General features: G+C 35.3%; 1 protein-coding gene across 1 annotated transcript in view; it reads right to left on the reverse strand.

Annotated features, from left to right (window-relative positions):
- Nucleotides 1–19644: 19644 nt before the first annotated feature.
- LOC150085797 (TBC1 domain family member 12-like) overlaps nt 19645–23610 on the reverse strand; it is a 458606-nt gene continuing 454640 nt past the window's right edge. The window contains exon 12 of the mRNA XM_090374697.1: nt 19645–19853. Within this exon, the coding sequence (XP_090230823.1) occupies nt 19645–19853 (209 nt within the window). The remainder of the gene's footprint in view (nt 19854–23610) is intronic.

The following is a 23610-nucleotide window of genomic DNA, read 5'->3' on the forward strand; positions in this document are numbered from 1 at the left end:
CCTTCATCAAACATTTGAAGTATAGTATCATCTAATGGATTTCCCTATCTACATCCATTTTGCTGAGTTGGGGTGGGCTCATATTTTGTATTTCTTTGCTTCATTGGTTGGTTGCAGAAAACTTCTTGAGCTGTAATGAGAACATGTGTTCACAGTTTGCTCCTATAATGATGGAGAGTTAATTTTCTGGCAAGGTTTGAAAATAATTCACTTCAGGGTACTACAAGAGCTATTTGTATTTCAAATGGCTGGTATTTGTTGGTGATTTGAGCATAAGAGAGAGTTTTATTTAAATGGATTGGTAGGTGCTGTGTTCTACTTTTCATTTTTCCTTGCAAACATATTCTGAAATAAGTAGGGTGATCCTTTTTATATATTTTAGGCATTTCAATTGGAAGGAGCTGAATTCATGGCAACTGATATCTGTATTTTGGACAAAAATGGGGATTGCACAAGTGCCCAAATTTCAGACATCTTGCATTAATAGAAGTAGGTCACTGAGAGTGAGTATGAGGTTGTGAGTAAGAATGAGGTTACTATCTCATCCAGTAGAGGTTCACTTAACCTCAACTTTTCAACATTAGCATCTCTTTTTCAGAAGCAAAGTGATTGTATATTGAGATTATTCCCATTGATGTATTAAGCAGTTAGAATATTTATACGAAGCAGATCAATTCAGGTGATTGCTTTTCAAGCAATCACCTGAATTGATCTGCTTCATATATTGGATGATCTAGTAATATTCTCAAGTTTTTTTTTATTGTTTCTGAGAACCTATAGTACTCAGTAGCAGACGTGGGTTGAAGGCTGGGAAAGATGAAGAAGATACTTGTTGACATTAGACTTGAATTTCTATAGATTGTAATTTTTACAGAAAACATATGAAGGGAGGTTGTTCTAGAAAACAGAAGTTGAAGAAGAAAAGTTGGTTGTAAGTTTGAAGTTGGGCAGTAAAAGGATAGTGAATTGGTTGAGGCATGTGTTGAGGAGGAATTATAGAAGCCGCTTCAGAAGAACAGTTCCCATGGAAGTAGCTATAGAAAAAGCATGCAGCAGAAACAGGATGTCTGGGGGGGTGGAAGGAAGGAGGGAGGGAGGGAGGGAGGGAGAGAGACTTTGTAAGAGATGGGTCACTGATTAACCTACTGCCCTCTTTTAAATGGAGTCTAGAAGTGTGAAAGAAGTTATGGGGCCCACCCCAGTGTGGGGAAAATATTCCACAGTAGGATAGGTTTAAGATTTGTAAAGAGTGAGTAGCTGTTTAGAAGAAAAGTAATTCTGGAAGTGAAAGAGAAAATCCAGTATTTTAGATGCAAAGGAAGCAATATATGTGAGGTGCTTATGCCAAGAGAGATTAAAAGTCAGGGTAATCTCTAATAGAGATATGTGATCATGTCTAGCATTCTGAGTGTAGCTGATAATAAGCAACAGAGAGAAGAATCCTTCTTATGAGATATAAAAGAGGACTATGCCGACCGGGCTAGCCGAGTGGGTAAAGTACCTGCCCGGCAACCCAAAGGTCGCGGGTTCGATTCCCGCCTCGGGCTTGGATCAAAGTACTGCAAAAACCTTGGGAGGTGCAATATGGCCACAGAAGCCGATGCGCCAACAACTACCAAAATCAAAAAAAATCAAAAAAAAAGAGGACTGAGTTTTAGAAGGATTGAAATTAACTAAGTTATCTTTGCCTGACTGGAGAATTACCTGGAGATCAGCATTTAAAGAATTAATAGTGGATATTTGAAAAGTTGAAGCTGTTTGTGCAGGGCAAGGCTTCTCAAACTGAAAGGTGTAATGCAATGTGCTAGCTATCATCAGCAAAACTACAGATAGGATTTACAGTTCATTAATATACAAGAGGAAATGAGTGGGAGAAAGAACTGAACCCTGGGGAATGCTAGCATTGGTGGAGAAGTTAGAAGACAGAGCTGTCTACCATCTCCCACAGCGAGTGGTGAGAGAGAAATGTGCATACCCAATTACAAAAGACATTGGTAAGTCATAAGATAAAAGCTTAATAAAAGACCTTTATGCCAAACATCATCATCAAAACCCTTTGAAAAGTCAAGAGCAACTGCCTGAGCTTCACCAAATGTTTCCACTGAATTTTTCCATAGAAGGATAACATAAGCTACTATATCACCAGTGGATTGACACTGATGGAATCCATACAGGGGGATCACTAATCAGATAGAAGGTTTCTAGACAGTTTAGGAGTTGGCAGGATTTTTCACCATTTTTTGGAACAGGTATGAGCAAATTTCCAAGTGGAAGAAAAAGCACCAGTGGAATAAGAAGTGAAAATGCGACACAAAACAGAAGTAATATTAGTACTGGTTTTGAGAACAATTGGAGAAATATCATCATAACTAGGTGCTTTCTTAGCGTTAAGACTGTTCAAATTTCTTTGGACATCCTTTTAACAAAAGACCACAGGAGGCATTGAACAGAGTGTACCGGGAGCGGTAAGAGGTGGTTTACCAAGATCATTAATACACATGTTAGAAGAAAAGTAGAATGCTAGCTTTATCTTTGGAGATGGCAATAGAATCATTGAGCTTAACAGAGGTGGGAGTAGGGATGGGCAAAGATTTCAGCTATTACCTACAAAGCTGCAAAAGTTGCAGCTTTGACTAGAGACCAGAATTCTCGACTACAATTTGGACAGATTATTCTCTGCTTTACAATTGTTGCAGACTTCAATTCACAGAGAATATGAACCTGGAAATTTGGATGCAAGCCAACTGTGATATGCAAAATTCACTTCAGCCTTAGCACATTTCTTGGAAAATCAAGGTTTAGATGAAGAAAAAGAATTTAAAGCGGAGTGCAAAATAAAGGATTTCACCCCTATAAGAATAATTTTGCTGACAGGATCTGAGCAAACAACAAGATTTAAAACTAATCCAACTAAGGAAAAGCATAAAATTTCACATTCTATTCTCCACTTTCCATTCTCGTAATGCCAAACACAAGGTTGAGAATGTCCACGAGAAAAGACTATCACTAACTGTGGTCTGAGGTGCACAGAGGACCACTCACCCCAACTGTGTACTTGGAAGGGTTGCTTGTGAAAAAAAGATCAAGCATGTTGGCTATGTAGTAAGGATTGTTTTTTATTCTGGTAGGTTAATGGAAAATCTGTGCAAGGTCATGAATAATTGCAAAGCCTTGGCATCCCAACCAGCTGGGTCCATGTGACTAGAAAATGGAAGACAGCTGAGAGCTGTGAACATTCAAATCGCCAAGGAAAATCACCTTACTGTTAGGAAGGTTGTCCGAGAGAGAGAGAGAGAGAGAGAGAGAGAGAGAGAGTCAAGTTTCAAAGGCAGGAAGCCAAAGAATTCCAAGTGATTAGTGGAACTGGGAGGGTGAATGATAGAGGCAACAGATTAAATTAGCAGAATGGAGTAGAGAGATGTTAAGCCAGAGAAGATCGAAAGGAGGAGATTCAAAATTAATGTCTCTGAGAGGGAATATCAGAATGGACATATGTATAAATACCATCTTCAAAGTGAATATGGATTTGACACTCAATTTTTTGACATATGACTATGAGGGAACCAGACTCCTCATGTTTAAATCCTGTTGGATTTGATTGTGCGAATCCAGTGGCTTTCTTGGTTTTAGAGTCTGTTTGCTCCATTCTATCCTGAAGGAATCCCTTCCAGTTTACTGGCCTGTCAACCGCGTACAGCGGGAGTGCCAACTTGTGATCAAGAAGTAGAGGGCGGGTAGTAGGTATATACAGAGAAGAGAAAAATAAAAACAAAAGACGGTTACTTTTCTACCTTATCTAGTAAAATGGTTTTCTTTACTAAGTATTAGCTAACTGAATATTAGTTAACATTTGAAAAAAGGAAAGAATTTTTCTGTTCAAGGAAGAGTACAAATTCATAGCTAAAGCTGCTTGATCACAAATTTGGCAAATAGAGGGACCATATCTGAGTTCAGTTGTATTATTTTAAGTAACCCTATAGTTCAGTGGTTTCAAGAACCCAGGAAGAGTTATTTCTAACACAAATAACTTCATTAACAACTTCAGTCTCCTGGTAACACTGCTCCTGCATACTCATGGCTAAAAGGAATTGACAAGGGCTGCCCACAGTGCAAACTTTGATACCACTTGAGACTACCAGCTCAAATCCTGATTGTGAAACTTCTCAATAGCAAGTTTCACAATCTATGAAAGTGAAAACCTAAACAGAGATAGCAATTGAATATGTGGCCCTAAGGAATGGGGTTGGTTGCAGCCCCATAATTAGGGTGTCCTTTTATTTATTAACTAGGGCCAAAAACATATTAAAAAAAAAAGCAATGTCTTTGTCTTTAGGACTGTGTGGATCATTTTTGTTGTACACTTCATGTAAGTCAGTTGAACTCTGCTTTGTAAGACTCTCTCACTTTGGTTGCCTTCATCAGAAAACTCAGCTCATATCGGGAAAAGCAGCTGATAAGTACAACATACATTATACTCAGGAGCAGACTGGCCATAAGACTTACCGGGAAACCCTGGTGGGCTGGAGAACAATGGAGGTTGCTACAAGTTTTTCCCAGTAAGAATTTTTGGTCCAGTCTGCCTCTGATTGTACTTATCAGCTCTTTGGCTCATACACCAAGATGGCCTGTGAAATGTGAGCTAATTCCCCACCAACTCAATTGCCTTATTTAACATATTTATCATTTTTATTTCACTTCTTTATAACATGTAAAAAATAAACCCCCTAATATTACTATATACAGTGGTGTGTGTGTTTTCGATAATCTAAATACCAGCATAAACGAAATGTGCTATTAAACAAATTTCGTGTAAAAAATGCTGCTAGCTCACCCAAAATTGTCAAGAAACTTGACTGAAAATATACTTATTCAAAGACCATCTTTATTTCCCAGAAGGCTTTATTACTATTGGTTAACAATAACGTATTTTGAATCTCTTAAAGATGGGATTTCCAATTTTTTTTATTATTTAAAAATTAAGAATACAGCTTATAAATTTTTATAAAGAATATGAAATTAATAAAAACCAGTATCTCTACTAGCCCTTATGATTAAAAATAAGACAAACTGCTGCAGAAAAAACAGGGCATAGTATTCAAAGATAAATGAAGTTGCAGGATGCAGGAGGCCAAATGAACATCAAGAAAACATTGTTAAGACAAGATTTAATATTGACATCACACCGATTAGGTGAAAACTGAAAATTATAGGACATTTCATACAGGAAATTTTGAATGTTTCAAATATATAGGAAATATGGGGGGGGGGGACCATAGGACAGCAGAAACACTGTAAATAGGCATACTTAAGTACAGCTTACAAAGTTGCACAATGTAGACCGAATATAAATATCCTATGATGCATGTAACTAGACTATAGCTTCCTTAATTAGGCATTGAAACCCCCTGAGGCCTCAGTGTCCCAAAGTGTGGCCAAATTTTGAAATCATATCAGCATCATTTGCATTTCGATTTGCTTTCACTACATATATTGAATAAGACATTAAAAATCCATATCTTTTTCTTTGCATTTCATTCTTGGCAGCAAGAAAAACTCTGGGCATGATTCTGGACTGGGAACTGAGCTGTATGCCCAACAGACAAAAAAAAAAAAAAATAGCTAGGCATATTTTTTTTTTGCTTTATGCTAAAGTTCAAAAGGCACCTAAAAGTGGCTTTGATACCCATACTGACCAATTTATTAGGTCTATATTTAAATATATGATTTTCAGATCTATCGAGAAAGCCAGAAGACTTGGAAGGCATGAAGTTTTAATATAAATTGTATGGTTAAAAAATTCCAATCACTATTAGTTATTGTAAAAATATTTCTACCCACTGATATAAACTTATTATTTGCATATTTAGTTTTTGTAAATTATAAGTTTAATAAAATCAGTCATATATTTGTGAGAGGCATTTGAAAAGTTTGCGATCTGAGTATGAAAGTGTAAATAGTACATAGTGTTTAGGGTCCCACAACTCTGCAAACAGTGCTCTTGCGTTGAATACAGTACCCTGTAAAGGACAGATAGTGAATATAAATGAGGTTTTTGGTAAGAAAATGTAGGGGTGCAGTGTTAAAAATTCCTGTACTTAATGTATAGCCCAAAGTTTGTGATATTGGATGAGATGCAGGTCCATCACATTCAGCCAGATATAAAGGGGTAGTCTAAACATTGGAAAAACACTTGCTTGTTTCATCTAAAGAGAGGCAACTTGATTCCTTCTGCTGGCAAGATGATGGCATCAATTTATTGGGATGCTGATAGAGTACTGGTAGAGGATTATTATAAAAAAAGGCCAGACAGTCTTAGGGGCAAAGTTAGGACAATTAACTTTTGAGACTATTTTTTTTTTATTTCCTGCCAGTTGGGTTGGCAGCACTGCCATGGCAGATGTGTATTTGCGAAGTAGTAGGAGACTACTTGGCCAAGTTTCAACTTGTAACCTTTATTAGTAGGTGAATCAGGCCTTGTGAAGTTACACATGTCTAAATTTTTTAATCATTAAAATTGGAAAGAATGACCAAGTAAAGAACAAATGTGAAATTGTGTTAAATTGGATAAGACATCATCCACAGAAATGGAAATAGGACAGGCATACAGTGAGTCCTCATGTGTAAAAGTAATGCTATGAAGTGGCACAAAAGGTTTCGTGAAGGGAGAGAAGCAGTGGAAGAAGATGAACAGTGTGGCATGCTGGTTACCAAGTCAATGGACGAAAACATTGAGAAAAATACACTGGTGAGGTCTGATCATTGGTTAACGCGTTGGCTGATGAACTCTATATGAACAGGGAAATGGTTTGTCAAATTTTACATGAAAAATGGCATGAGAAAGTTGGTGGCAAAATTGGTTCAGAGCTTGCAAAAAAATCAACAGCAATTAAACTTGTGCAAAAAATTTTGTGAATGGCGCGAAGAAGATAATTTTTTTACTCATGTTATCACAGGGGATGAAAATTGGTGTTGCAGTATGATCCCGAAACAAAACAGCAATCAATGGAATGAAGACTATCAAACTCACCCAGACAAAAACAGCCTCGAAAGTCAAAGTCAAAAATGAACACGATGTTGATTTTTTTTTTTTTTTTTTTTTAATATTTGATGTATCATTCATTAAGACTTTGTGCTGGAGGGATGCATGATCAATCAGAAATTTTACCTAAAATTGCTGAAGAGAATGCACACAGCATGTTGAAAAAAAAAAAAAAAAACAAGAAATAGATTTTACACAACAACAATACTCTAGCACACCATCTCTCACTGTTTCTAAATTTTTGGCTCAGAAACAAATTCCTATTCATCAGATCTGACACTGCAATTTTTGGCTTTTTCAAAAAATTTAAAAATTATCTGAAAGGCAGACCTTTTGCAGATGTGGAGGAAATCAAAATGAACATAAAACAAATTTTGAAGGGTCTCACAGCTGACAACTTCAGCAACTGTTTCAATCAGTGGTGAACTGTGGACAAAGTGCATGGGATTAAGGGGAGAATACTTTGAATCTTTTTAACTGTTTCATGTTTGAATGGCAAAATAAATTTTCAGAATTTCAGTCTTGAAATTTAATTGTGCAACCTTGTATTACGCAAACTTTGTGTGGCAGTTGTATGAAAACATCAAAGCCAAATGGTGAGGAAAACTCAGCGAAGGAGTCTTGTTCCACCAGGACAACAAGCCAGTTCATGAGTCTGTCACTGCCATGGATGCACTATATGGTTGTGGCTCTGAAATCTTGGACCATCTCCCAATATTCACAGATATAGCACCAGACTTTCATCTATTTCCTAATTTGAAAAACACCTGGCTGGCATCCATTTTCCCACCAACATCAATGCCACTACTGCAGAGGATGCATTCCTGAAGGCTCAAGAGAAAACTTTCTTTGCAGCATTGATGGCAAAAGTTTATTGACTCCAAAGGGAATATGTTGAAAATAACACAGTTACCAGACTTCTCAAAAAAACCCTTCATATTCAGGCCACAAACTTTTCAAACACCCATCAACTAATTTTAAATTCCTCATATATATTTTAAGTTTATATTTTCTTTAACCTTTTTCTTAAATAAGTTTTTTTAGAGGAATTTGAAACGTTGTAAAAACTGAAAACTATTTTAAATATTATCTTTTCCCATTTTGACTATAAAAATAGCATTAAACTCAAAATTTAATTAAATAAAAAACAAAAATAATTTTTTTTTTTTTTTGGTAGTTGTTGACTCAGCAGCTTCTGTGGCCATAATGCACCTCCCAAGATTTTTGCAGTACTTTGATCTAAGCCCGAGGCAGGATTCAAACCAGCGACCTTTAGGTTGCCAGGCAGGCACTTTACCCACCCGGCTAGCCAGTCGGCACAAAAATAAAACCATAAAAAAAATTTAGCTACTCAATTTTAAATTTTTTCAAAATTTCTCTGCATTTATATATGTATTATTTGATTCATTGACATCAACTTCTGGATCATGATTCCAGAAAATTTCTTTAGTGTGTGTGTGCATAGTTACCAGACTCCTCAAATATATACCCCTTTTCTTCAATAATTTCTGCAATACCAATTTTCTTCATTCCCCCTTTAGTTCTGTTTTACTATTTATGGTTCTTTTATATTTTTGCTCTACTGGCATGTATTTTATTTGTTTTCATTTTAGTCACACACACACACACACACACACACACACACACACACACACACACACACACACACACACACACACACACACACACACACACACACACACACTTAAAAAGGGAGTATGATGTTTTGAGCAGAGCAAAATGTAATGCTTGTGGAAAACTAAAGTAAATCTAATGGACAAGAAGAACATGTGGAAAATATAAAGGAGGACAATATGTAAATATTAATGAGAAAAAGGGATTATCAAAAAGTTAGAAAAAAAGAGGGGGAGTTTAGTAGATTTACTATCATGCAGGATATTGGGAAAACTTCAATAAACACAAAGGCTGACAACTACTAAACAAAAACAAAGTGGGCAGGGAAGGGCTGTCCAGGATTCCAGCCATTAGTGCAATTCACATGTGCATATATAAGAAATATCTTTGAATTGTTTTGAAATGTAATAGTGGAATGATTGTTGTACACATAATGCAATCCTGCTTTTAACAATGAGTTATCTTCAGTTAAAACAAGGTCAATGCTTGCATATATCACAAAAATGATAAAAAAATAAATAAATAACTGAATAATTGCATTTAATAGAACAATTATAAAACAGTAGTAAGCAAACTTCAAGTCACTTTCCCAGTACAATAACAACATAATTATTAGATAATTAAATTGCAATCTGCCAAATGTTTTCTTTAATAAAAATTTTCCAACTTATCACAAAAAAGAGATACATGTACAATCTCATTAATATTCAGTAGCATTCTGTATATTTATAATTATTTATTTATTAAAACTTCCATGCTCTATAACAACAAATTTCAAAAGAATATAAGCCTTAATTCATTGTTTAGGCACTAAAGTTAACTTAAAATATGAATTGCTAATAAGTATTTAAAAACTTAAACATATTTCTGACAAACTAATTTGTAATGGTGAAAACAATGGCATTGCATTGCCCTAAAAATTTAACTTTTGATGATTAAACAAAACGGAAGACAAGAAGGGGAGTCAAAGGAAGGAAAAAAAATACATCGGATGTGCTTTTCTAAATAAATATTTTAACTTTCTTTGATCCCTTTGCAGTTATTCTTAAATATAATGAAAGATTACATAGACCTGGCATGAACAGCAATACATGCATACTCACTTTTCACATATAATTATAAGAAAACGTCATCTTAACCTGGAGGGGAAGGGGGGGGGGATCAAAAATCTATTGACAACTTCATTTTGATTGTCAATAGATTTTTGACATGAAATGAAAGTTTTCAAATTAATGGAAACAATGGGCAAAGTTTTATTGCAAAGTGGGTATGAAAATTATCTCCACATTCCTGTCAGGGGGTTAAATACTTTGACCTTTTAGTGTTCTATTAACAAATAAAAATTATTATATGCTGCTTGAATTTAAATAATTTTACATAAAACAAGGCTTAATTCGCTAGGCACATATTAACCCAACAATGGTGGCATCACCAATTGTAATAACAATGGTAGCACATGGCATGACAGTCACAAATTTTCTTTTTTATTTCTGCTTGGAGACACCTATACTTGATCTTACATTAATGGAAACTTTGTCTAAATCAGCTATAACCTGTCATACTTATTAATTTTTTTAATAAAAAAATTCAAAAACTTTTATTACTGAGAATGAAATCATTATAACCATAAAACTATTTTGCTTTCATTTTTAAGTGTATAAAATTAAGTGCACAAAATTCAGCACAATACATGCCATATTTCCACTTAGAATATAGATGTACATTTGAAATCTCTCTCTCTCTCTCACTCACACACACACACACAATTATTAACTATATTTTTTTATCTAACCTTCTTGATCACAGTATTTATTATTAAAAACTGTCCAACATGTACTCATGGGACTGGGGTTGTTATCCATAAATAGAGAAATAATAATAAAAAATCACTTTATAGAACAGTTCGATCTTAAAACAAACAGTATCTAACTTTCTGTAATAACAATGGCATCAACCCGCCTGTCACCCATTTCAGGTATAATTCTAGGAAAACTATAACATGTCATATCCAAAACTACTCAACCAAGAGAATATACATAATTGGGGAGACAGATGAAGTTAGAGCCATTAATCTTTAACCTGTGATTAACATACAATAGGTATTTTGTTGAGAGGTTCTATCCAGACCAGCAATGCTGAGTTAATGGAATAGGATGTTACAGTTCTATGAATAATAGAACTCTCTTTGATGCTTTACTATAGTAGTGTTTGTAAATAAGTTCATAATGAATACTGAAACTGAGGAAACTTTGATTGATTTTGTCTGTCTTTCAACAATAGCTGAAATTTATTATTTATTATCAATAATTATTAATTTTGTAATATTACTAAATTTATATTTTATTACTGAGTCACTAGTCTAAATCAACATGTTGTGTTATTAATACAATTTAAAAAAATTGTGTACCATAATTTTTGTGCAAATGAAAAAAAAGAAAGAGAAGCAGAGGAAGAAAAATAATGTAATCTAGAAAAATGATGTGTTTTTACCTTTCGGAACCAGTATTTGTAAATGGAATCAGAAAGAAATATTGAAAATATAAAAGAAGTGAAGGAGAAAAAATAAAAACAAGAAAAATAAAGCAAGCAGGTTGACAGCACTTGTTCTGGTGATTTCCATCATGCCAATGATCCAATCAGGATTGTGAAACATTCTCATACACAGTGGGGTCACTGGGAGGGTGAACTGCACCTGGTGACACCAAAATGACAGTCTATAAAATTTTTGTGCAGTGTTTCAGCAGAAATTTATTATTTTTATTAAAATTTCCCTGTAGTTAGTCATAACCACAAAAACATTTTTCATAATCCCAGCTTATATATACTGTATCAATATACTCACAAGGCTAAAACTCTATGCTAATTTACTTTTTGAACCTTCTAATGCGCATGTGCTCTGGTCAGAGCTGTCATTATTATCCAATTACAATGGTATTTTAGCTACAATATTGTGGTATGAGGGTGGTTCAATAAAGAATCGCCCTTACCTACTTCCACATATTGCAAAGTCATGATATTTTGTGCATGGCATCATACTAAAATCTCTGTACTAAAGGTGTAAAATTTCGGCCCTGTGTCTTAATTTGTTTTTCTTTTACAGAGCAGAATGTGTGACGAATTAGCATCATGGACAAAGTAGAAGCCAGAGCTGTAATCCGGTATCTGTTCTTGAAGGGGAAATCTCCTAAAGAAATCAACGAGGAGACAACTGCTGTATATAAGGATGAAGTCCCATCCTATGGCATTGTGAAGCACTGGCATAGACAGTTTAGGTGTGGTTGAATCTGAGCCCAATCCAGGTCGTCCCCATTCAGCCATTGATGACAGCACGATCAGAAAAGTGGAGTCATTAATCATGGAAGATCGCCAGATATCTGTGTGTGAATTGTCAAAGGAGGTGAAGATTAGTGTGGGCTCTGTTGAAACAGTCCTTTATAACCAACTCCATTTACGGAAATTGAGTGCAAGATAGATTTCCCTGATTCCTGACTGGTTTTCAGACGGCTGATCAACAACAGGAACCACAAGAGTTGTTAGCCCTGTGCTAAAAAATTGAGGAAGACTTTCTCTTGTCTAATCACTCAGGATGAAAGTTGGATACACCATTTCGACCCTGAAAGTAAAAAGAAGTCCATGGAATGGTGACATCATGGTTCCTCACCCCCCCAAGAACGCAAGGGTCCAAGGTCAGCAGAAAGGTTTTGCTGACATTGTTTTGGGATGAGAAAGGCATAACAATAACTGATTACCTGTGCCTATTATGCCAACTTACAAAATTATGGGAGAAAATCAAAACATGGAGTTGTGGCATGTTGTCCAAAGGTGTGAAAATGCTTTAAGACAATGCCCCACTTCACACTTCTGAAACTGCTACAACACAAGCGGCCACTTGTGGATATGAAATGCTGTTCTATCCAGCCTACTCACCCAATCTTGCACCATCGGACTTCTTCTTCTTCTTCTTGTTTCCTTCCCTCAAATCATTTCTTCAACCTCACCACTTCTACAAAAACGGTATCCGTGGCCTCATCCGTCAATGGGAAAAATGTGTAAATCTGCACGGTGGCTATGTAGAAAAGGTCTAAAACCTATGCCAAGAATCAACAGGCCAGCACCTCTGCAGCTAGGTCAGGGCAATTCTTTATTGAACCACCCTCATAATTAGCATTTGTGAACCTATATCAATAACATTTTTGAGAATAGTGACACATTTTATTTACATTTGATAGAACTTAGGCTGCACAAAACCATTGCGCTGAAACTATTGCTTTGATGGAGATGAAAAAGTGGAGGGACATCTTACACAGATTGCTTGATATCACATCGTTTCTTGCCAAGCAGAATATGGCATTCCATGGCCACAAGGAAGATTAATCTTCATTGAATAAAGGGAACTTTCTTGAGATGGTTGAGATGCTTTCAAAATATGATCCAGTGCTGAAAGAGTACCTAATGAGATTAAAGCAGAGCACATATAAACTTAAAGTATCAGTCTCTTATCTTGCATAAACTCAGAATGAGTTTATAAGTGCCCTGGCAAATCATGTGAAGGATATGCTTGTCATGGACATAAAGTCTGCAAAGTATTTTGGGATCACGTTTGACAGCACACCTGACATATCACATACTGACCAGATGTCCGAAGTGATCAGATATGTAAAAATCAACAATAGGAAAGTTGAAGTGAAAGAAGTATTTCTAGGATTTTTTCCTTTAAAGGGGAAAAAAGCTGCTGACCTCGGTTTTGACATTCTTAAAAATCTGGAAAATGATGGACTGGACATAATGATGTGCCATGCTCAAGGTTATGATAATGCTGCCACTATGGCTGGAATCCATGGAGGTGTACAAGCCATTCTTAAGGGAAAAAACAAGAAAGCTATTTTTAATGGATGTATGGACCATTCACTTAACTTGTGCAATCAGTACTCTTTTGCTGAAAATGCATCGAGTGTGACATTTTTTGCAACCCTTGAAACAATGTTTTCTTTCTTTGTTGCTTCCACCCATCGACGGGATGTGTTAATTGAGCATACTGGAGTGTCAGTGAAAAGGCTATCAACAACACGCTGGAGTGCTCATCATGCTGTAGTTAAGCAAGTTAAAGAAAAGTTTTGATAAGTTTGTGGCGGTGATCCACATGAAAATTTGGACACAAGAGATGCAGCACAAGGTCTTTTGCCTGCTGTCTGTGATTTCATTTTTCTGTGCTACCTGTACTTCTGGTGTGATGTACTTCAGGAAGTTAATCTTACATAGCAGTACCTGCACACTAAGGGTCTAACTCTTGACAAGGTGGTGACAAAGCTAGAGGCACTAAGACTTTTTCTGCACGAGGAGCGCAGTCACTTAGTGGAGCATGCAATTGAGCATGCACTTTTAAAATCAGACGAATATAGAATTGCAGTAGAGAAAAGGGCCAGGTTCAAGAAGAGGATGGCAGGGAAGTAAGCAAGCAATGCTGGACTCACTCTGCAAGAAGAAAGTAAGAGAGAGATGCTTGAGTGCATTGATCGCTTTCATTCTGAACTCCAGATCAGATCAAGAGCCATCAAGGAAGTAGCAGCTATGTTTGAAGCTGTTCAAGCGAAAAGTCTCATGTCTGCCACTGAAGAAGAGTTAAAGGTGTTCATTACAAAACTGACCACTTTCTATGATGAGGTATCCAAGAGTGTGCTTTTAATAGAAATATCAAGGCTGAGAAGGCACCTTGAAAGTAGAAAGAGATTGATCCAGATTGGACAATATTAGATGTTTTGACATTCGTAGCTAAATGGAACTTCGTAAAATTTCTCCCAACCCTCTCACTAAGCTTAAAATTATTTCTGATGATCTGTGTGTCTGTGGTTTCATGTGAGAGGAGCTTTTCAAAGCTGAAACTTATAAAGAACTATTTGCGACCTACCATGGGACAATCAAGGCTTTCTGATCTTGAGATATTATCAAATGCAAGTGAGCTGGCAAAAGGCATTGATTTTGATGAAGTGATTCGCAAGTTCGCAGCTTTGAAGGCCAGGAAAGGAAAATTCTCATTTAGTCGAGATGTTCACTAAGTGCTGAAATGCTTGTGTATTTGTTCGTGTTTATTTTTTTGGTATTATTTCATTTGAGTATATTTCCATATGCATTTGTCTACAACTTCTACATTATTTGGGCCGTTATTGATTATGCAAACCTAATTCATTAATGTATCTCATGTAACAATGAACATAATTTCGATGTAGTTCTTAAATGTTTTTACTTCGAATTCTATTGTTTTCTTACCGAATTTTCACTTTAACCACATGAAACTGTGTAAATGTAAATACATTTAGGCTGTGCATATATTGTAATTTAAAGATGTAATTTTAATTTTGCTAGTTTTTTATGTGACTACTATTGCCATTACATTCAGTATATATGGGAATTAAGATTTATGAGTAACATTAGTACAAAAAACATTACTAAGGATTCTGTATGGTCTGGTACGGAAGGAGGTCCACAGGGGGGGTGACACCATGAGTTACTGCACTGGGTGATACCAACCCTAGTGATGCCACTGCTCATACAGCCACTTTAGTACTCTAAAAGGACTAGCAAAATATACAGCAATCACAATGAGTGTGTTATAGAAAGTGGAAAGTCATTGCATGAGCAAAGAAGGGATTGTATGAAATCAGCCAAAAGGAAGATGGGAATGGCAGAAAACTTGCTTTGTAAAACAATTTGATGCTGCCGATACCCATTCCCAACATCATAAAGGGGGAGGATCCTCCACAAGTCAATAGCAGATCTTCACAATGGCTCTGCCCATCTATTCTAACTATAGGAGGAAACAGTCAATTCTCAAAATTCCTAAAGATTGAAAACTTGATTTCTAGCATTTCGTTGTTGTTTAATCTGGTATATGACAGTGATGAAAATCATTGTATGAAATTTTACTGCACAGTTCCTGCCAAGTCTCTCTCTCTTTTTTTTTTAGGGCATCTGCTGATGCTGATTGAACCACCTTGATGTCATCAAATGTGAGTTCATTCAAAGAGGTGTAGGTCTAGCAGTGACAGGCCCAGGAATGTATTATTAACCTTCCTAGTGAGGTGGAGTTCTGTCATGAAACAGCTGCTAGTTTTTGTTAGTGGACAATTCCAGTTGCTTTCAAATATCTTCCTGTAGACAGTGTTTCCCGCTGTACCAACTTTAGAAGTTCTGGAAGCAGAAGAATCATCAGAAAGAGATATCCGTGAAGTCACTTATACTGCCAGATCAATACAATACAGTCACTATTCTAACTTTTTAAGTAGATCTCATATTCAAGTATTCACTGGAAGAATATCAGGGTTTTAAGGTTGTCAAATCCACACAATTGCATATATGTTATGCATATACAGGAAAAACATGTAATTTGGATGATGTGTAAATATGAAACTTAAGAGCAGATGGCATCTCACATTGTGCACCAGCAGAGTAATTTATGCAGTAACGCTATTCACTTTTTGAGTAAGCCATGGCATAATTCCTGCAATAGGAAGGTTTCACTGTAGAGCAATATTTCAAATTAAATTTGTAAAGAGAAATTAGTCAGGAATATTTTTTAAGACAATATTTCAAGATGCGAGTTACCAAGTAAGTCTTACCATATGGGAAATGATTCAAAAACCTTTTTTTGTGAGACTGGCTATGTAACTGAGAAACCACATGGTGCTAGGCTTAAATGTCAAATAGCATGATTGCAAATGTGCAACAGCGAAACCTGAGTTTGAAGATTGTGTGATCTCTGAGTGACTGGCTCAAGACACCAAAACAACTTCTGTGGAGATATATTAAGGAACAGGCATATATGAATAACCTTCCCTCAACTAAAGGATGCCATCATCAAGTTGATTACTGACATTCTTCACAACAATTTCATCGCATCACTGAAAACATGTTGTCAGCTCAAGTTAGTTTAGCACAGAATGCAGGGCACTCCCAGCAGCTCTTATAGCACACTGTGACTGCATACAATAGGTCTACACATCAGAGAAATTATGTTTGTTTAAGGTTTTACCACTGCACCAGCAGCAAATTATATGTTGTTCCTGCAAGTGTATCCAGAGATACATGCAATTGTACAGGCTTGATGACTTTTAAAACATGCCACATTCATAAATTCATGAAATGAACTATTGAAACAAAACTACTTGTGCAAATATGATTTTCCAGAAGAATAATAATATTCTCTGAAACTAATAAATAAAACAAATTTTTTTTTTTTTAAATTTTTGAACAAGCTCTTTGCAATATCAAAAAGAGTCAGATTAACAATGTCAAGAAAACTGCTCTACGAATTTAAGTGAAAATGTTTTAAACGCGGTCTTTTGATCACCACCATAATATTTTGCATCAACTATGAAATGCATGAAGGAAACATCTTTTATGAAAAGATCACACAACATCATGATGTTGAGGCCATAGTACACACATTTGGGTGGAATACTGGTTCCAGTCCATTGTGCTGGAACCATTGTCCACTAGTATTTAGCACTGTTGTGCGTTTAGCATAACAGTGCTAAATACTGCTAACAATTTTGTCATTGTCAAAATAATTAACTGTAAACTCCTCTGACTTAGTGGTAGTGAAAGATTAGAATCATTTTTTTCCTAATGCCTATTAATACCTGTATGTCCTTTTACAGATATTAAATACATCTGCTTTTCATATAGGTATGACTAAGGTTAGTACAATGTAAAGAAAATAAAGCAATAATAAAACACAATTTCAATTTATACTAAAGTACTAAGCAATAAATATATAATATAATAAAACATCATTAAAGGGCATCATGAAAAGCTGACATATGGTTACGGTCCGCTACCAAGGAATACGAGAAAATCAATGTTTTTAACAAAAGGTTTAATTTACGAACATTATTTAGAGGTGATTACAAGTGATTTAAGTGTATCTTTCTCAGGTAAGGTGAACATATCACAACTTACCTGAGCATATCACATATCACTTTACACTGGCAACAGAAAAGAATTCTCATCCAGCCAAGCTATACTTACTTTTAATAACAAGTAGGGACCCTTTTTAGGTCAAAACCTGTCTGACATCTTAACTAAAAATATTTTAATAATATAGTTATACCTACATGTGAAATTAGAGAGAGAAATTCAGATTTTTGTAATACAGAAATTAAGAGCATGCTATGAGAGGTCAAGAATATACAACTTTCCCCATAGGTGTAGTTCATGCCAGTTCGATATAATTTGAAATAATGACCGCACAAATTAAAATTTTTCTCTTGGAATAATCTTTGTTTCTTTCTAGAAGACTATGATAGAATTACAAATCACCATATACAAAAGAATACACATTTCTCTATGTACACAAAAAATTCATTATGAAACAGTAAATTTGGCCAATAAATAATTCATACTGCTTTATTATAGTAAATAACATATTTACTTTCCATGTCAAATTTCCATTATATTAAGATGTAATAGAAATTTGACATGGAAAGTAAATATGTTATTTTACAGTCAATGCCATCATCATATCACATTCAGTTGTGCAGAAAATTCACCACAAGAAACTAAGCTGTTATTAACCAGTGTACGCATAATTGAAGTAATCAATTATTGTAATCAAATAACTGGATATGAACTGTCAATGTGGGAGGGAGGGAGGGAGAGAGAGAGAGAGAGAGAGAGAATGTAGGACTTCAGCTTCAGTTTTAAAAAGATCCCTTAGAATATTTCCACTCTTTTATTTTTTAACGTTTGTGTTTCTGATTTCATAACTGAATAATTTATTTTGATATTTTGATTATACCCACCACTATTATTATCTGGTTAAATTTCAAAGAATGTTATTTATATGAAAATGTAAATATTAATATTAAAATTAATAATGAATAGCAGCTGTAAAATATAAAATTTACATCTATAGTTTGTATTATAACTCTATTCTTTAATATGCACAACTATGAAAATTTATCACTAATCTATTAGGCTCAAAATGAATTGCAATTTGGGATTTTTGTTCAGAAAATGTTACCTTGAAGAATAATCAAGGATATGAAGAATAATCTCCATATCTGCATACATAGTTAATGCCTAAGTTGTAGATTTTAAAGAAGCTTTTTACTTTGTGTGTGTATGGTGAGTGAATAGATGAACAGAGAGAGAGAGATATCTAAATATGCATAGTTTTAAACTGACAGCGAAACATTTGTTCAAATGCTCTCAAATACTCAATTCAAACTTATAATATATTTTTTTTTTTTTTTTTTTTTTAATTTTGGTTATATTTTAATTTAATCATTAGAAAAGCCATTTCAAATAATTAATAATACTTAAAGTTAAAGAATACAATTTGCAAGACAATTTTAAATATAGTTAATAAATAAACTACTACTCTATTTCTGGGGGATAAAGGAGAGGTAAAAGCACTATTGTTTGTGACAATACTATATACAAAGGGCCAAATTAAATTTTTCAATATACCTGACTCATTCACCTAACTGACAGAATGCATTTCATACAGTTATTTGCTTCGAGAAACTTGCTAATATTTATAGTACAGTATTAAAGTGTTTATTCCAAACTCCTTTTATCTATATATGTACAGTACTTTTATCTATATATAACAGAACATTATGTGTATAAAGATATGAAAATTATAAACAATGAATATTGTATAATTGTTCTATAATACACCAAAATGGACAGCTTATATATAGTTTTTTCTTTTAAACTGGCTGAATATACATGTATGGCACAGAGCCAAAATGAAAATATAAATCACATTTATGATTATTTTCTGGACAATTAAGTAGAATTTGACAAAAAATCTGTAACCCACATAAAATATCACCTCACCAGATTATTAGAAATCTCTCACTGAAATGTCTGGTGGGTCTTGTAGATGCAATGAGAAATTAAGTTAGTTTTGACTATGCTATTTTTCATAATGATGTTGAACACTTACAGTTTAAATCACTATTAATTTAACTGTTACCATTCCATTTTGCAGAATGAGAATCTTTATATTGTTGAAGAAGATGAGAAAATGGCTGTTTGTTTGATATCATTTTTATTGAGCCAATGGCACTAAAGAGTTTTTCTGCCTCAATATCATCTGGAAGCTTTGTAAGAAACTGAGCTAGATAGATGAAATCCATATGCAGCAAAATATCTTCATACATAGAAAGAATGCCTGAAACAAATAAATAATCAGTTGTAATTTTTGTTTCTTTAAGCCATTAAGAGTAATCCCGCTATTCAACAAACTATATTTAATAGCAGGATTCTAAAAATATATGCACAACATGAGTATAGAGTATGTCAAAAGCACTTTCCCAACTTTAGACAAGGGTTAAAATAGGAGTTTCATTATTCATTACTCGAAGTAGCCATCTGTAGTGTAATGTAAACAGAAATAGTTACATATATTGGTGCGGGGAGTGGTTGATTTTCACGATGGTTAAAATTTTCTCAGCATTTTTGTTTGTTTCTTTCTTTCTTTACAGTTGTTTTAGGCACGCTGGCATCTATGGCCATGGAACACCATATGTATGGTAAGCAGTAGGTTATTTGTTCATGGACAGAGAATTACAAAACTATTGCCAGAAAAGGACTTGTGTTTTCCTAGCTAAAAAAAGGTTGTATACAGTGATAATTTTAAAAAAAAACGTGAAAATAACTGAAACATTTGTTTCATTGCCCAACAATGAAATAAGTAAAAATACTTCTTCATTCATTATACAAATATATATGGTCTCACTTCAATCTCAATGACGTTCATTTCCACTTAAAGTGCCAAACCCCATGTCCTTTTTCTGACAGAATTCCAGTTATCAGTTGATTCAACAACTACACATTGTTCGAGGCTGTAAAAATGTAAACCCCTGGCTTTTTGGCCGTGAAGGGCATTAAAGTCTCTCTCTCTCTCTCTCTCTCTCTCTCCAAAGAATAAATTATTCCGAATTATTTGCTGTATGATTCCTTTTGCATTAAAGGTGATACTTGTAAATACTTGTGATATTGCCTGCCAGAGAATTAGTAATTTGGAATCTCTTCATTTCAATCTTCTCCGGCTTAAAATCTCTCTGCCCCATTCTGTAAAATTCATCTGTTGCCTCTATTGTTCTTCCAACTCCACTAATCACTTGAAACTCTTTTTGAATTACTCTCTCTGAAACCCAACTTTCTTCAGCCCAACTTTTCTAACAGTGAGGTAATTTCCCTTGGTGACTTTAACAATTCCAGATAGTCGATATACTGAGACTTTTGCAATTACTAATGACCTCACATAGATTGTTCATTTACCTACAAGAATACCACGGCAAACACTCTTGATCTTATTCTAACAAACAACACTTTTAAGCACTCAGTCAATGAGTTGTCCTCTAGGCAACTCAGATCACAACTTGGTGATAGTGAGAATGCTACCTCCTTTATTAGACTAGACAAAGACAGCAGAAAATTTAAAATTCAGAAATGAGTTCGACAAGGAGACAATATCTCCAAAATTATTTACTGCTGTCCTTGAGGAAGCTTTCAGAAGATTAGACTGGTCGCAGAAAGGAGTCAATGTGAATGGAGAGTACCTAAACCATTTATGATTTGCAGATGACATTGTGATCATAAGCCATGATCCCAAAGAATTAGAGGAAAACCTTAATCAGTTATGCAGAGTTGGTAAGAATTTTGGATTAAAGATGAATATGGCTAAAACAAAAGTAATGATGAACAAGTATGCCAGAGAAAGGGAAATAATCATTGAAGGAGCAGTAACTGTATCACAAATTGTCTGAAACGCAAAATAATGAACCAATGTATACTCCAACCATGACTTATGGAAGTGAAACTTGGGCACTCACCAAAATAATGGAAGAGAAGCTGATAACTACACAGCAAAGAATAGAGAACAGAATGAGTTATATTGGGAATCAGACTGTTAGATAAGATTTTACTTTCATCCAGAACAGGGTCAACTTTATCTGCATTGCAAAATAATGCCATGATTGAGCTGAAGGAATCAGTGTAAATAACAAATTTTAATGAACAGTCAGAATGCAGATTTTCTAAGGCTAGTTTAATTGCATATAATTCTGCTGAGAAGATACTGAATCCAGGTGGAAGGGATGTTGAAATAGTGGTATTTAGAAACACTGTGGATGCTCCAACATCTGAGTTAGATTTAGAGGCATCCGTATAAATTGTGGAAAAATCAATACACCTATGAGTGTGAACTGCATGAAGTTGTTTGACATTTGATGCTTGTAGAATATTCTTTCCCCAGTGGTAGATGTAAGTGACACAAGTCGGTAGCATGGCAGGAGTCCATGGTGGTTGAGTGCAAGTTACTGCCTGTTGTACAGAACAAATGAAACATTCCAAATCTGCATCAGTTCAAGATGGCAAAGACCAGACAGTTTTACTATGTTAGGCTTATCTGTAGAGGTTTCTAGTGGTATATTGAATAGGTATGATTGAATGGGATGTGAGGCACAACTTTGTATTTTGACAGCATGCTTTAGTATCAATGTTTTCCTATGTAATGTTAATGGCAGCTCATGAACGTAAATGTACAGGCTATGAGTTGGCAATGTTCTTAATGCACCAAGTGCAATCCTCAAGGCACTGTGTTGAACTGGGTCATACCAGAGAAGTGCACTTGCTCTGGCAGAATCATAGACAGGAGCACCATAATGAAGAGAGGATCTGATTAATGCCCAATATAACTGAAGTAGGAAAGTGTGATCTGCGGCCCACGTTGGAATGGATAAAGTTAACTTTTTTGTACAGGAAGTACGTAACATTTTAATATGGTCTAAGAAATTTAATTTGTTGTCAAGGACTAGCATTAGTAGAGGCTTATGATGCAAGAAACCAAGCTTATGAAGCATCAGCCAAAAAAAAAAAAAAAAAAAAAAAAAACAAATCCCATTTCACCCCTCCATTCGTTCCAAATTCCTTAAATCAGCCTTAAATTTATTTAGGCTATCAATTTCCACAAAAAAAGATGTAAGTCTGTTCCACCAATCGTAGAATAGACTTCCACACTTTCTTCTGCAAATCAATTCTACACCTATTTTTCCTCAATCTGAATCATTGCCCCCTCAGGTTCTTAATCTTAACAAGAGGAAGAATCCTATCAGCATTCAGCTTGCTCAACCCATTCAAGGCCGCATACACCTCAATCAGATCATCTCGCAGGTGTCTACTCTCCAGGCACTGCAATTTGCAGAACTTCAGCCTTTCTTGGTAAGAGCACCCCTTTGTCCCCCTCACCAATCTTGTTGCCCTTCTTTGTACTCGTTCTAGCAACTTTACATCCTTCCTAAAATGAGGGCTCCAGAACTGTACACAGTACTGTAGGTGTGGCCTGACCATTGCCACACGTACAGTACTGTGTAGGTGTGGCAATGGATAATCACAACCCTGTCCCTGCTAGCAAAATTCTATATATCATTGACAAGACTCCATGACCTGCCCTGGCAGCCCATCTGCACTGCTAAGCAAACTTTATATTTGACTGCACAATTACCCCCAGGTCTTTTTCACTTTCCACTTCCCCGAGCGTAGTACCACACAGTTGGTACATTTCCCATGGGTTATTGCAAACCATATGCAGTATTTTGCATTTGTCAATGTTAAACTTCAGTTGCCACTTCTCAGCTCATTTGCCCAACTTATCTAGATCCAGTTGGAGTAGCATATTGTCTTTACTGTCGTTAACAACCCTGATAACCTTTGTATCATCTGCAAACTGGGACATTAATCCTGATATACCTTCACCAATATGAATAATGAATACACAAAACAACAATGGGCCCAGCACCGAACAATGGGGAAATCCACTATTAAGATTTGTCCATGAAGAGCAGTGTCCATTGATTACCACTCTCTGTCGTGTCCCACACAACCATCCCTTTATCCATTGTAGCAACTTACCTTTAATGCCATAC

Source organism: Mastigoproctus giganteus, chromosome 5 (genome assembly GCF_048544385.1).
Source record: "Mastigoproctus giganteus isolate SK-2022 chromosome 5, ASM4854438v1, whole genome shotgun sequence".
In the NCBI taxonomy this organism is placed as follows: Eukaryota; Metazoa; Arthropoda; class Arachnida; order Uropygi; family Thelyphonidae; genus Mastigoproctus; species Mastigoproctus giganteus.